This window comes from Wolffia australiana, chromosome 1, assembly GCF_029677425.1.
Source record: "Wolffia australiana isolate 7733 chromosome 1, ASM2967742v1".
Lineage (NCBI taxonomy): Eukaryota > Viridiplantae > Streptophyta > Magnoliopsida > Alismatales > Araceae > Wolffia > Wolffia australiana.
Window position 1 is genome coordinate 21964554 of NC_135835.1, and position 14224 is coordinate 21978777.

The 14224-nt window shown below is 37.0% G+C and overlaps 1 protein-coding gene across 1 annotated transcript; it reads left to right on the forward strand.

Annotated features, from left to right (window-relative positions):
* Window positions 1-11742: 11742 nt before the first annotated feature.
* LOC144710868 (C2 domain-containing protein) lies at window positions 11743-12944 on the forward strand. The gene has a single exon (XM_078584709.1). The coding sequence runs from the start codon at window positions 11945-11947 to the stop codon at window positions 12764-12766; it is 822 nt and encodes a 273-aa protein (XP_078440835.1). The 5' UTR covers window positions 11743-11944; the 3' UTR covers window positions 12767-12944.
* The last annotated feature ends 1280 nt before the right edge of the window (window positions 12945-14224 follow it).

A 14224-nucleotide genomic window follows, 5' to 3' on the forward strand; every position in this document is an offset into this window, starting at 1 on the left:
TGTCTCATTCTTCTCCTCACTAAGACAATTCTAATGACTAGTTCTCAGTGCTGGGGTTTTTCAATAACCCTATATTATTCAAATAATTCAGCAAAATATCCCTTTTCAATTTATACTAAAAGATAATTTTAATTTACTATACATAAAAACTTTAATTTTCAGTTTTCCTTAATAATTTTTTAATATTTCACAATTTTAATGTTTTGGCTTCTGTGGATCTTAGGTAGTCATATTATAAGAAGAACTCATACTATTTTTCCTCAATTTTTAATTTTATTCAAGAAATAATAACATATAAATTTACTCTTTTAGTCCATAAATATTTTAATAAAGATTTGATTGACAAATTTCATTCGCTTTTTTCACTTTTGAGCCATGTAAGTCATCTCTTGATCTAGAAAATTACTTCAAAAACCTCTATAATAGAAATTTTATTATCACCTTTCTGTGCCGATAGAACTACAATGATAACCCTTCTACACCATAAGTGTATGGAGCTTTTATTGACTCTAGATAGTAAGACACATCCTAGTTATTTTGATTAATTTTTTGATCTATTGAATAGTTTCTTAATAGTTACATTTTAGAAATAACATCTGTTATCCTTAGTTCAATTCTTTTTATATATATCAGAAAGTTGAATTACGCTAACCAGACTGAAATGTTAGATTTATTGCACATCTCTTTTACATAAATCTCACTATCTACATTTGACTCCCCCAAATTCTTGAATAGTCATTGATCTCCAAACATATGCCTTCAACACTTCCTCTCAAGGGAATACTTCTTTGATCAGAGTTGATTTGAGAAGAATATAGCTTACATTCGGGGATTAAAAAACTCTACAATAGAAAAAGAGTATAACGATAGATGATATATAAGTATCCTAAAATTTATGTATCACAAAGTTTTGTGTTATAGGGAAAATCCTGGATTAGAAAATCGCTTAAAAACCCTAAGCAATGTTCTACAAGAAGTGTAAGAATAATAAAGGTTCTGAGTCTTTAACATTAGGTGTTACACATTGAATGCCTATTTTTTTATTCCTTCAATGAGTCTCTTCAAGCCAGTCAGATGTTCAACTTTTAGATGTATCCATGGGATCTTCCGAGTGTTGGATCTCCTCATCATTCCCTTGAACTGTCCAGGCAGAAATTTAATTTCCTCACTATCTAGTTTCACCTTAAGTGGCATTTGAGAAGAGAAATATAAGAGAGAGGAGGGCATTCAAAAATAGCTCATGTGGGCATCAAAAGAGGGTGCCCTCCTCTATTTTTACTCTTTGGGAATAATTTATAGATGCACATAAGAAATTTCATTGAATCCTTATTCCTGGGAAAAATTCATCAAAATTCCCAGTCCCTTGGAACATTTCACCTCTAAATGTAGAGAATAACCACCAACGTATGAACAAAAGTCTCATATGTGGGACCCTTTGGCCCAATCAAGGATTAATTAAGCTAAATCGATAGGTTAAGTTGATGCCCTGTGGGTGCAAAGCCACAAATCTTGTTCTAAAGAATCATGTACATGTTGGGTTCTAGAGGCCTTGACATGGATGAATAAATAAAAAGGATTCGCAGCGAAAGACTTGAACGAATCGAACGACATCAACAAAAATATTGAAACGAAGTACCTTTGCACGGATCGCATCCATGATTTCTTCGATCCTGGAGCAAGACGAGTCGAGCTGCTCAAGTGTGCAGCCTCTAGACATATCCACGTGATCTTTGGCACGTCGAATCTCCTCCTTCTCGTTGACGAGCCCCGTTCAACCTCTATCGTCGTCATTACGTCGTCTCGATCGCATCGGGCATGGAGATGGGTGTGGGGAGAGTGGAGAAGAAGGGGACGGCCCCCTGAAAAATTCTGGACAGGGTGAATTTTTTTCAGGGCCTTCCCCTATTTATACTAAGTGGGTATTTTTTATACAAACCCCTGAAACTTAAATATATCTTCCGACGTCCAAAAGACTATTTGCGTGTGACCCTCTAGGCCCATGTATCAGTCTAGTTAACGACTCCAGCAGCCCAATAACCTTTATTGGCCTTCCAAATTAATTAACTATATCGTCATATAGATTAATTAATGTTGGATCGATTTAACCCAATCGATTGGTCGAGTCTCCGACACGTGGGGTGCCAAGCTACACCTCGTGTCCTCGAAGATACAAAGGAGTGTGTATGGACTCACTCATGGAACATGTTCGTCATCGGTTACCGTGTATGCATAATCCCTCATCCACTTGACGCTCCTTGGACGACTTAGGGTATGGTCAACTGTCAAACCCTAATCGATCATCCGAGTTAGTACTGATGCATTCGGAAATCATCGAAGAACACTTCTCCGATATTTCACTGCCTTGGCCAAGGACTTCATCGCATCGTCTTCCTTGAGCTGTCACCTCTTATACCGAGGGTGGATGATCCCATCTTGACCACTCAATCATCTTCGTGAACTTCTTGATGTACCCGAACTAAGACCATTTAGAATCCCATGATTAGAGACTCGTTGGCCATCGCCAAAGTACAACCGTCCGTCCACAAGACGTCTTTGGTGTCTCATGTCTAAGGACCACTTACACAACTGTGACGTGAATCAACCTGATTGACAGTTCAGTATAATACCATTCATGGGTTTGTACGGATCAATTCAATGAACTCTTTCCACTAAAGAGCACCTACTATCTATCCTTAGTGTCTCCACACTAATGGCTACGGGACCGTCCATACTCATCATATGAGTGAGGCTAGATAGTGTTATTCTATCCGAGTACTTCGATGCCGTTCTCGCGTATCCTTTGAATATGAATGTTTAGAATACATGCTTAAAGACTAGTGATCTCCGTATTATGATCTCATCATAAGTCACTAAGTCCGATCATGTATTCATGGACTTCATTATACGCATCACATGTGCACTAAAATGAATATGTTCTATTACTGAACATGGAACGAGATGTGAATGTGTGATTGATTTGCCGGCCACATATGTTTCCATCAGTACGGCAGATAGTTGACATTCTACAGAAACATTTCACAATGAACTAGCCAATAATAAATTAGGATTTTAAATGGATCACATATATTTCATCATTTTCCTTGCATATGTTTTCTATGAAAAAGGTTTTTTTTATCATACAAAAAATTATAAAAATAAGATAACTAGGAATCTTAAGGATAATTCATATTAATATGCATTACTTTTATTGTATCTACGAAGTTTTCAATCATAAGTCAACTTTATTCCCTAGAAACCTCTATATTTAAAAGTTGGATCGATTTAATTGAGTTCATTAAATCTATTTTTAAAAGACCTAAAGTAAGAGATTTGTCAATAGGTAATGTTCCAATACCTAACCAAAGAGCTACTACAGTACCATTAAATAAGATTTCTGTGGCTATTGGTTGATGAAATGAATGTTAGAATGTGCTCAAAATTTCCAAAAAAGTATGGTTAATCATCTTGATGGGATTTAAACCAATAAAAGAATATCCATGAATTAGGTATGGTGGAAAGTATTTGAAAAACATGAATGAAGTGACATTCAGTTAATATTTCCAAAGACTTTGCAGATGTTGGTCACCAATCAGTTTGGGTTCTAGGACTGCTAAGCCTATGTGTCACGTGGTCAAATCTGGAGCTAAGAAAATTCTTAGATCAAATGGGTGAAAGCCTCAACACTTAGGCAGAGACGATAGGGCTGCCTTTGGCATCAAATCAGGACATTACATTATAATGAATAGCATTTTATGGAGGCCACAACCATTACAAAAAGGAAAGACCAGCGATGATACAGAAGTAATGAGTCAGAGCACAACATGCGTCATTAGGAAGTGGTGCTCCTACACCTTGAGGCCTATAGGCTCCTACACCTTGATTTCCTTCTCTCTCCTCATCAATTTCCTCAGTTTCTGTGCCCGTTAAGAAATCGAAGCACTTGGTATTACGCGTGCTTCGTATTCCGTGTGGGCGCCCTTCGTATTCCGTGCCATGTCTACCTGAAAAAGGATAAAGAAAAATATTAAAAAATCTCTTTCTCGAGGGCTGACATGGCAGCGCGTCGGCGCACCACATCACCTCTTTTTTCTTTGTTTGAAATGAGTGGACGTGAGTGTGTCACGTCACCTTGCGCCAACAAAAGAACCAAAAATACTTAAAATTTTATATTAAATAAAATAAAATCCCAAAAAATACATATAAATATATTTTTTGAGTCAGAAAAATCATAAATTTCCAAAGTTAATGTCAAACAATTCCAGAAAAATCATATTCTGTCTCAAAATTATATTCTTTTAGAATCTATTGTTAGAAAAATCCCAAAAAAAGCAGAAAATTCAGAAATTCATTCTAAAAATAGATTTAATCATTTTAAGCTTGATAACATGCAAATATAAGTAATTTAATGCATATTAACATATAAATATGACATATAAGGTACTAAAAATGCAGGTTATCATTAGAAATATGTACATATACGATCTAAAGTTTTTCCATATCCACCTATATATAGTGACTCTATTGTAAGAAGGGAGTATTACATAAAAGTAAATGGACAATATCCATATGGGCTTACAAACTTATCTCATATCTTTTCATCGTTAGTATTTCTCACAATATTGAGATTATGAGTCTTCTTATATGAAAATAATTAACTCGTTACTAATAAAGTCTAGCCTCTACTTTTTCTTAAAACCCTTATATCATTTCAATAGCATCACATATCTTGATGGATGCAAAGGAAATGGATGCATTGACATCCTAAAAACTATAAATAAGTAGCATAGACTAACGAAAAATACATTAGGTCCCATCACCTATTTTATGGGATATGCATGATAGCGGTTTGCGTATGATCATGAAACAGATTATCATAAAGAAAGCCAGCCTATATGCACGAATTTAGGGGACTTGTACAGTGATCAGATGAGGATAAATCATCTCTAGTACACCCCTCATAATATTGAATGCCGGATAACCAGTTACACCAAAAAATACAGTAGACTCTAAACTACACTCGTTACCCAACTTAATTCTTAAGATGTTTTAAATTTACTAGTGAGATACACCCACAATATGTGAGAAATAAAAATTCCAAAACTCTTTGCAAATCATCAGATACCAATATTTGAAGTTGAAACATTCTCATCAATCTGATTTTCTCTCTCCGGATTACCAATGTGGCACGATAATTTTGGAAACCCATAAAAAGTCATAAATGCATCAAATCATTCCATAAAATATTTTTAATTTTAAAATATTAAAACACATATTTTTGACTTAAAATATGTATTAATTTTAATTTCAGAAAATTGTAAAAACCAATTTTAACTCAAAATGTTTACTTCATGAATATGATATCTGAAAAATCCATAAAAATACCCAAAAAATGGAATATCGTTCTACAAATATGTTTACTCATTTAAGCTTGATAACACACATATATAATCACTTTAGTTCAAACAAACATAGAAATTTCATTAATATATTAATTAGAATGTTATCAGTAAGTAGACAGGAGCATGAATGTCATTTTGATACATTTGACTACTGTTATTTGTTTTTTTTTGGAAAATTTTGATGGTTTTCAATTAAAGACAACAAGATGAAATGAATGGCATTATTAGCATACTGCATCATTTAATTAGTCGCACCCCGGTTGGAGCACTACATGGAGGAATGACACACTTTACTTTTTTGAAAGGTCATAACCCAAAGGATATGAAAGATATAATTGCACATTTTGTCTGCCCAAAGGTCCATCTAGCGCCATACAGGGATGGTTCACTCGGAGCTGGGGATTTGTTATAACAGTTGTCTTTTTTCAGGTTTATGATTCGACGGCTGTTAGTACTCAATGAAAAAATAAAGAGCTCAAACAAACTTATTACCACAAAGAAAAATGGGCCGGAGCGTTCAGATTAAGATTCAGACGCGAAGGAGCGGAGTCAAGATGAATCTGAATCTGATAAGAAGTCAATAAAGATGAAGATGAATCAGGCGCGGAGCGAAGAAGTTATCTGAAAAATAAGTTCTGCAAGGTTCAGCATGAAAAAAATTCCCCATCTCATTTGGGGCGGAAAACGAATCGACATCTCGATGTGATACAGCCCTTTCCTTTTTTTTGTTGGGAAAGAACGGCGAAGTCCATCCGAACCGTCCAATAAAGAATACAAAGGAGAGCAAAGCGCCAATGGCGCGCGAAGCGCATGTAGGGCACGGAAAAAAAGTGTGGAGGTTCAGCATTATTTACTTTGATTGGCATCACCTTCATTGTAACCTCAGAACCTCAGAACCTTCGCTTTCTGGGCCAAAAGCAATGCAGTGTTTCCTGGCCAAATAAAGGATTTGGGGCTTATATATATTTATGAATAGAGAGATAGATCCATCCATCTATCCGGAAAAAAAGAATCGATTTAATTCAACGTTTGATTCAAAGGACTCCCCCCCCCCCCCCCCCGCTCATGAAACGGCTCTGCTGCAATGGATGGCAGAGGGTCCGTAGTACCCGAAGCACTGGACTGATCCAGTTGCAGGGAAGATTTTTTGTTCACATCTTAAATCTCATTATCCATGCATCAATAAAAGGGTTATCAGTTCCTTCCCCTAAGGGATTGGAGGTCAACGAAGGAGAGAACATGACTAAGACTATTGATCATCATGATAATGATGGAGAGAACATCGCTGTCAAGGTACCAATAATAGACCATGATAATAATTCAACATATTGCTTCATGATCCGGAGAGATGCCCACATGAAAGTTCAAACATTGGTCCATACCATTCAAATCTTCAAACAAGAATGACAAGAGTATGTGAAGGACAGAAACATGATTATGTTGGAATATCCAAAACATTTACACAACATGTATGACATGTTAGCAACATTGGCGAAGAGACATGAAGTCATTCTCAAGGTCCCTAAGAATTCGAAGACAAAGGTAAACTAAACATGATCTCAAATGATAAGTGGGAGCTACTAAAAGAGATTTGATGCATTATCAAATGATTTTACATTTCTACGTATCATGTTGGCAAGCTACATCACCCAACCATTTTTGTGGTACTAGTTTTAATCGCTAGTCTCTAATGGTACCTCAACGAGGTGGTGACACAAATACACAAACATATATTTTTCTCAGGCATTAGGTTCTTCCAAGAAGGCCACCAGTTGTCAATAGGACTTACATGCATAGGATGCAAGAAAAGTTGGAGCAATATCATTGTCAATTTTAGGCCACAGAGGATATGACAGTGAACCTGATGGACCCCTTCCATAAGGGGGAAATGCCACAGTCAATGTAAATGGATAAATGATTGCCTGCATGAGGACTTTTGCCTAAGGATGCATCATTTCCATCTGTTACATGGCAACATGCTTAGAGAAAAGAGACATAAGCAAAAAATTTACAGGCTTGGATGCATACTAATATTTCCCTCCTCCTTTGACTGCTTTCCAAATCACCTATCCAATGCATATCTGGCCGACACCATAAAAAATCAGGGAGTTTCTATCCCCCATCTTGGTGGTCCACCATGGAATTAAAAGGTTTTTTTTTCAATTGTTGCTATTAAAAAAAATAACATCAGCGTGCATGAGTGCTCTATATAAAAAAAAAATTATTGGCTTGGAAAGTTGTGGTCAGATATAGGAAATCAGGCACATTGGCTATCTGCATTAAATCAGTCATCACAATGAAATTCTAGTTATAAGCGGATAATAAGTGATGGTAAAATGTCACCATCAAGGACTCAGATAGTGAAGATGGATTCATGTCATCATCTTGAGGTTAATATCAGACTGTGTTTACTATATGGTTGGTCCTGAGGAAACTTTGGCCTGAGATAGCTTTTGACCAAAGTCTGACTAAAATTAGAGTCACAAGCTGATCAGAATTTTACTCTGGTTAGAGTCTACATCTGATCAAAACATAGACAAATTATGATCAAATTATTTACTTTATCAGAAGTGGATTATGATTATAATCATGTCCTCAGAAGGTTAAGATTCTGATATGAAATTGAATTTTAATAACAGGTTTTATGTGATCATAGTCACCATTTTATCAAAATATGATTAGAAATTGAATCTAATCATCTTGTATTCCTGATCACTATCCACTTCCAATCATAATTCGACTATGATAAGAGTAGTCTGGTTAGAATGTGAGTCAAAGTCTGATGAGATTCTACTTTTTGTCAAAGTCATAGCCTACTCATACTATGATCCTAATTAGTATTGACTTCTCATTAGAAATTGACTCTATTCAGGATCTTAATCTGATCAGAAAATGACTTTAATAATAGTTTTTTTCTGATCAATGTGTGATCCTAATTGCAATCGAATTATGTTCAAAAGTGGACTCTGATCCGAATGTGATGTCGATCATAGTCCACTTCTTATCAGAGTCACAATATTATTAGACCATGAGTATTATTAAAGTTGAATTATGATTAGAATCATACTGATTGGAGTTAATTTATGATCAGAATTACAGTCTGGCCATTTTTTGATCACCTTTAATGTTCTATTCAATTAGTTTCGGCATACAATGATTTACTTATTTCAGCTATAAGCCTTACTTTTTTTACAATCACTGTGTGCACTGACCACGTTATTTAAGTTTTATTCTTATTTTTGGAGTTTTTATAGCACTTTAAAAAATTTTGCAACACTAATGCATATTTTCCGCTGTCAATGTGTGGGTTGACCATGTGATAACATGCAATTTATAGTATTAATTTCATTCATATTGCATTTATATTTGCACTAAAATGACTATAATTGCATGTTTTCATAGTAAAAAGGAAATAAATTTCTTTATTATATTCTCCTGAATTTTCCTGATATTTAATGAATTTTCTGGATTTTTATAGAAATTATTTGGTGGAGAACATAAAGAAAACGGCTCTAAAACTGCTCTCGGTAGTTTTACCAGGCATAAATCTCCTATTTTATTGATTTTTTTGGTATTTTAAATTGTTTAGCAAGAACATAGGGTTTTTTTGCAATTTTCCAAGTGAAATAGGAGCGGAGGGGCACATGTCCACATATATCCAAATATATATAGAGCGATGTCCAAATAAAATTTTGCAGATGCAGATGGTTTTTCTGCAAATTTCTAGGAGAGGGAGAAGGCCAAAAGGATCAAATGCGTTAGATTGCTCCATATTCAAACCATGATATGTGAAGATCCAGCCATCAGATTGAGCTCAAATTTTGAGCGCTCATTCTTCGGTGTATCCTCTTTCTATATATGAGAAGAACCCCAAAACTAAAGAAAATTAGGGAAAACTTAGGGGCAAAAATGGAATTGACTCACCCCTCTACCCTCTACCCTAGATATAAACTCCAAAATTTCTCTCTTTTTCATTCTTGGATGCTCGACCACAGTCTGCAGTTGGATAGGAGCTCTCCTTGGATCAACTTTTATCCTGGTATTTTATTTGATTTTTAGTTTCTGTCTTCATTGATCTTGATTTGTGTTGTCCTAAATCTCCTTGTCAAGGGTGAAATGTACTATCCCATGTCTTGATCGAAGGAGTTTAGCTAAAGATCAGATTCTATTATCAGAAATTCAAATACCCTAAAAATTAGATTTGTTAACTGTCCCTGATCTCCCTCTCAATCTCTCCATTCTTCACCGACCATTATTGTTTAAAAACATATATTAAGTACTCTGATTATCTCATTACACTTCTGATTCTAGATCTTATTTTGAGGACCAGGTTGATTGAAGTGACGACCTATATTCTCTCATCTCTCCTACCTCCCTCTTCTCAATTATTTCCCTTATGATCTCTAAAGATCTACTCTATTATTTAGAAACGAAATCATTAGAGATCATCCCTATTTAATCTTGGATTCCTGATCTTCTCTGAATATCAAATCTAATCCAGATTACATATATCAAAATTATATTCTAATTATGTTTAATTAAATCCTTTAACTCTGCTTCCCTGTGGACAACCTCTCTACTCATCATTTACATATTAATATAGAGGTTTCATTATAATTATTATTGTAGAAGTTGATTATAAAAAATAATAGTAATTAACCCAGTTAATTACAGTAAAATTCAGCTTATCACCATGTTATCTTTGATGGAAAAATATTAGTGGGGGTTATTTTGGAAAACCTTCATAAATTATTCTGCTAATTTACTGGATACTTTTAGAGTTTATACATCACAAACGCGTTATTTCTTTGGTCAATGTACGTGATGATCATGTTATCTAAAGATTTAATTGTTAGTGTTTGGACTCTTTACGTCACTATTCATATTTTTTCTTTGGTCATAAATAGTGACCACATTTCTTTAGTTTTCTTTATATTTTCAAATAGTTTACAATACTACTGCACGCTTTTTCTTTATTCAAATGATGTGTTGACCGAATAATCTTTCAACAAAAAATGTTGATGGGTTTTATGGCCATCAAGGAATGAGATCAGCCTTTATTGACAAACGAGTCAACGGGCTGCCCAGATAGGACCAGTTTGTTGAAATGACATAGTCAATGTTTGGGTCAACTGGTCCTTCCTCCCTTTGACATAGCCACCAGGTGGTAGGCCTGTGGACTAAAGTGGAGTGCAGGATTCCAGTGATATCTATTTACGTTCTCTATTGTCATATATTCATGGTTTCATTTTCATTGTTGTCGATATTGGGCAAACATCCATAATCATTTGACTTTTATGCTATCCATATGTTGAATATCTGTCATTGGATATGCAAGACCTAGTATAGGCGTCCTCATCCTACACATGTGTGATGGATGGAACCCAATATTTGATATCCTCAACAAGCTCGATATCTTAACCGATATCCAATGTTGGCAACTGATACTATCCATTTTGTCCCTGATATCTACTATCAGATAATTTGATACCAGATATTGGGAAGGGTATCAAAGGGCAAACTCTACAGGACACTATCATGTGGCAATAAAATTAATTAAGTCCATGGACTAGATGATAAGAGGCAACAAGACTACCATCATTCTACAATGGTAGACATAAGTTTTTTTGTAACAACCTTCGATAGTTCAATGCTTTCTGGTAAAATAGCACATGCCCAAATATATTTAAATTTATCATTATCAGTTGATTAAAATTGAGTCTTTGAATTGCATACTTTGTACACAAGATTAATAAAATTTCAATATTTTTATAGTGGACTGAATGAGTCATCCACCATCCCATTTCACTTCACCAAGGAGAGACCAAATAGATGGGAGGAAACTATCATCCTGTTATGTCCACAAACTCTACCTGCCAAACTTGACAACTCTTGAAAGAAATAACATATACTTCAACAGTATCAAAATAGCCACAGAGGCATAATCACTAGTTAATCATGGTAGATGTAAAATACTAATCTATCTAGAATCAGCCGAATAGACCCGTAGAAATGTTATACATTTAATAACAGTGACTGTTCTTGGATCCGTGTAATAACACCCATAGATTACATGATACACATAAAATACTGATTGATCTTGGATATGACCAAGAAAAATAAATATTGACAGAATGGTCTGATCAAGAATCTTCTAGAAAGATATGGCAATTTAAACTGACACGTACCGATTGCGTGTGATCTCTACGTACCGAGTGTTCTCTCCGTGTCCGCGTGCAGAGCGCGTCCTCTCCCCATTCATAGGGGCAAAATAGTCATTTCGATAGAGCTAACCGCCATATGTTCTCCAATAAATACGGGCTCAGTCCCCCCACAATTTCATTTTCAATTCAATTTCGGCTTCTTCTTCTTCGCTTTCTTGATTTTCCTCTTCAATTCAATCTCTTCTTCTTCATCTTCAATTCAATCTCTTCTTCTTCTTCATCTTCAATTTAATCTCCTCTTCTTCATCTTCAATTCAATCTCGTCTTCTTCTTCAATTCAATTTCTTGTTCTAGGTTTACAATTTCTAAGGAGAATCGGCTATGGCGATGCACCGGCCGCTGGATCTGACCATCCTATCCGCCAAGGATCTGAAGAACGTGAACTTCTTCGGGAAGATGGACGTGTACGCGATCGCGACGCTGTCCAGCAATCCAAACAACCCCGAGCGCACGCCCGTCGATCGGCAAGGCGGCAAGAATCCTTCATGGAAGGGCGTCACTCTCCGATTCTTCATCCCCGACGGCGTCGACACCGGCAGCCTCATCCTCAGCATCGTCCTCCGCTGCGAAGGCGCTCTCGGCGACCGCCACATCGGCGAGGTTCACGTCCCCGTCAAGGAATTGGAGGCCGGTGCAGAGAAATCGGACCGAGTCGTCACGTACGAAGTTCGCCGCCCCTCCGGCAGAGCCAAGGGCGCCCTCAATTTCACTATCAAGATCGGCGAGCCAGTACCAGCGCCTCCTCCCCCGAATCAAATGGCTTATCCTGCACCAGCGCCGGCTTACGCCGCTCCTTATCCTCCTCCAGCGGTCGATTCAAAGGACAATCAACCCGTGACGGCCTACCCTCCCGGCCCAAGCTCAGGGTACCCCCCGCCGGGCGCGTATCCTGCTCCGCAGGGGTATCCGATGTACCCTCCGCAAGGATACGGGCCTCCGCCGCCGGGTTACGGTTACCCGCCGCCGGGCTATGGCTACCCGCCGCCTCCGGTCATGCAGCCACAACATCAGCAGAAGAAGAAGAACAATTTGGGTATGGGTCTGGGCGCTGGCTTGGTTGGCGGCGCTCTCGGCGGCCTCTTGATCGGCGACATGATCTCGGATGCTGCTGATTTCGATGATGGGGGCGGCTTCGACTTCTAGATTTCTTCCCCTTCAAGCTAACCAGGTCTGTACGTGAATTATAGCTTAAATTTCTCTCGGAAGATCCATCTTTTCTGTTGTTTCGAAGGAATCGAACATGATCGCGAATTGTGTAAATTGAATAAGGTTTTCATTTTCTAAATGTAGAAGTTGCTCCTGTAAACGGAAACTTCATGAATTCTCTGTCCACATCCGATTATGCAAGTATTTTAAGAAGGTTTTTTTTCTATGATGTAAAACGAAAAGTCACTCCGCCTCAATTATAGTGAATAGACGCGAACGGGACGGTTATTTCGTCCCGTCTAGGGCCTTGGATGGCAGACGAGTCGTTTCTGGGTCCCATGAGACTTATAGTTCAGGGACGCGGACGGGACAGTTTTTTCCTACGGGGATGAAATAATCATCCCGCGAGGTTGGACGAAAACCGGGACGGAAATTCGTCCACTCGGATGAAAAAATCTTCCTGTCCAGAGGTCTCGGAAGAAAAAACTGTCCCATCAGTGACCCTGCACTGATTCTGGACGTCGGACGGGACGATCTTCATTTCGTCACGTCCCGTCCATCGTCCACGTCCGGACAATCCGGAACTATGTGGGAGTACAGTAGGACTCTTAGGGGTACATCTGGCCGGTGTTGTGCCACGTGTTAAATTCTGAATGGTCTAATGCTGATGCGCCTGCTTCGTCCTGGATGTCAGACGGGACGAGAATGTCTGGGATGTGATGGACAATCGGACGAACCTCTAAAAAATGGGACGATCTTCCTGTTCCATCCTTCGTCCACGTCCTGGCCGATGCTGCACTATAATCTCAATCTACATCCACTGTAAATTGAAGAAGATTTTCATTCCCTAGCTGTAAAAGTTCATCCTAAATATAAACTCTATTAATTCGCAATCAACATCCAAGTATCTATGTAATTCTAAGAAGGTTTTCATTCTGATTAATATTTATTCTTAATATTTTCTGGGTGGTTTCTTTCCCTAATATTATCAAAGTAAAAATGTTTGACTTGTGTCATGATCTAACATTGGTACCATTCTAAATATTTAACTTTTCTTCAATATTTGGCTTTGAAAAATGAAGAGATAATTCTAAATTGTTTTCTAAAATAAAGTTGCCACCTTAAAGGCTGTAATGTATTTTGAAAACTTTACATGATACTGGAAATATGAAATGACTCAATGAAAGATGTAAAATCAATTCAGAATATTGACGATTGTGAGAGAATTATCAAAAAATTCAAATAACATTTTACCTAAAAGAAAGCATTTTAAATTTTAAGAGCATAGAATGGTAAGATTATGCATTCTATCTTATAAGTCTTATTATGCAATACCCACTATTCCATAAACGTCAATCACTTAGACCTCATGGAACTTTTGGTTTAATGAAATTATCAACTGAATTTATTTCGTTGCTTTGAAATATACTTCAGGTACTATATCTATTCAACTTC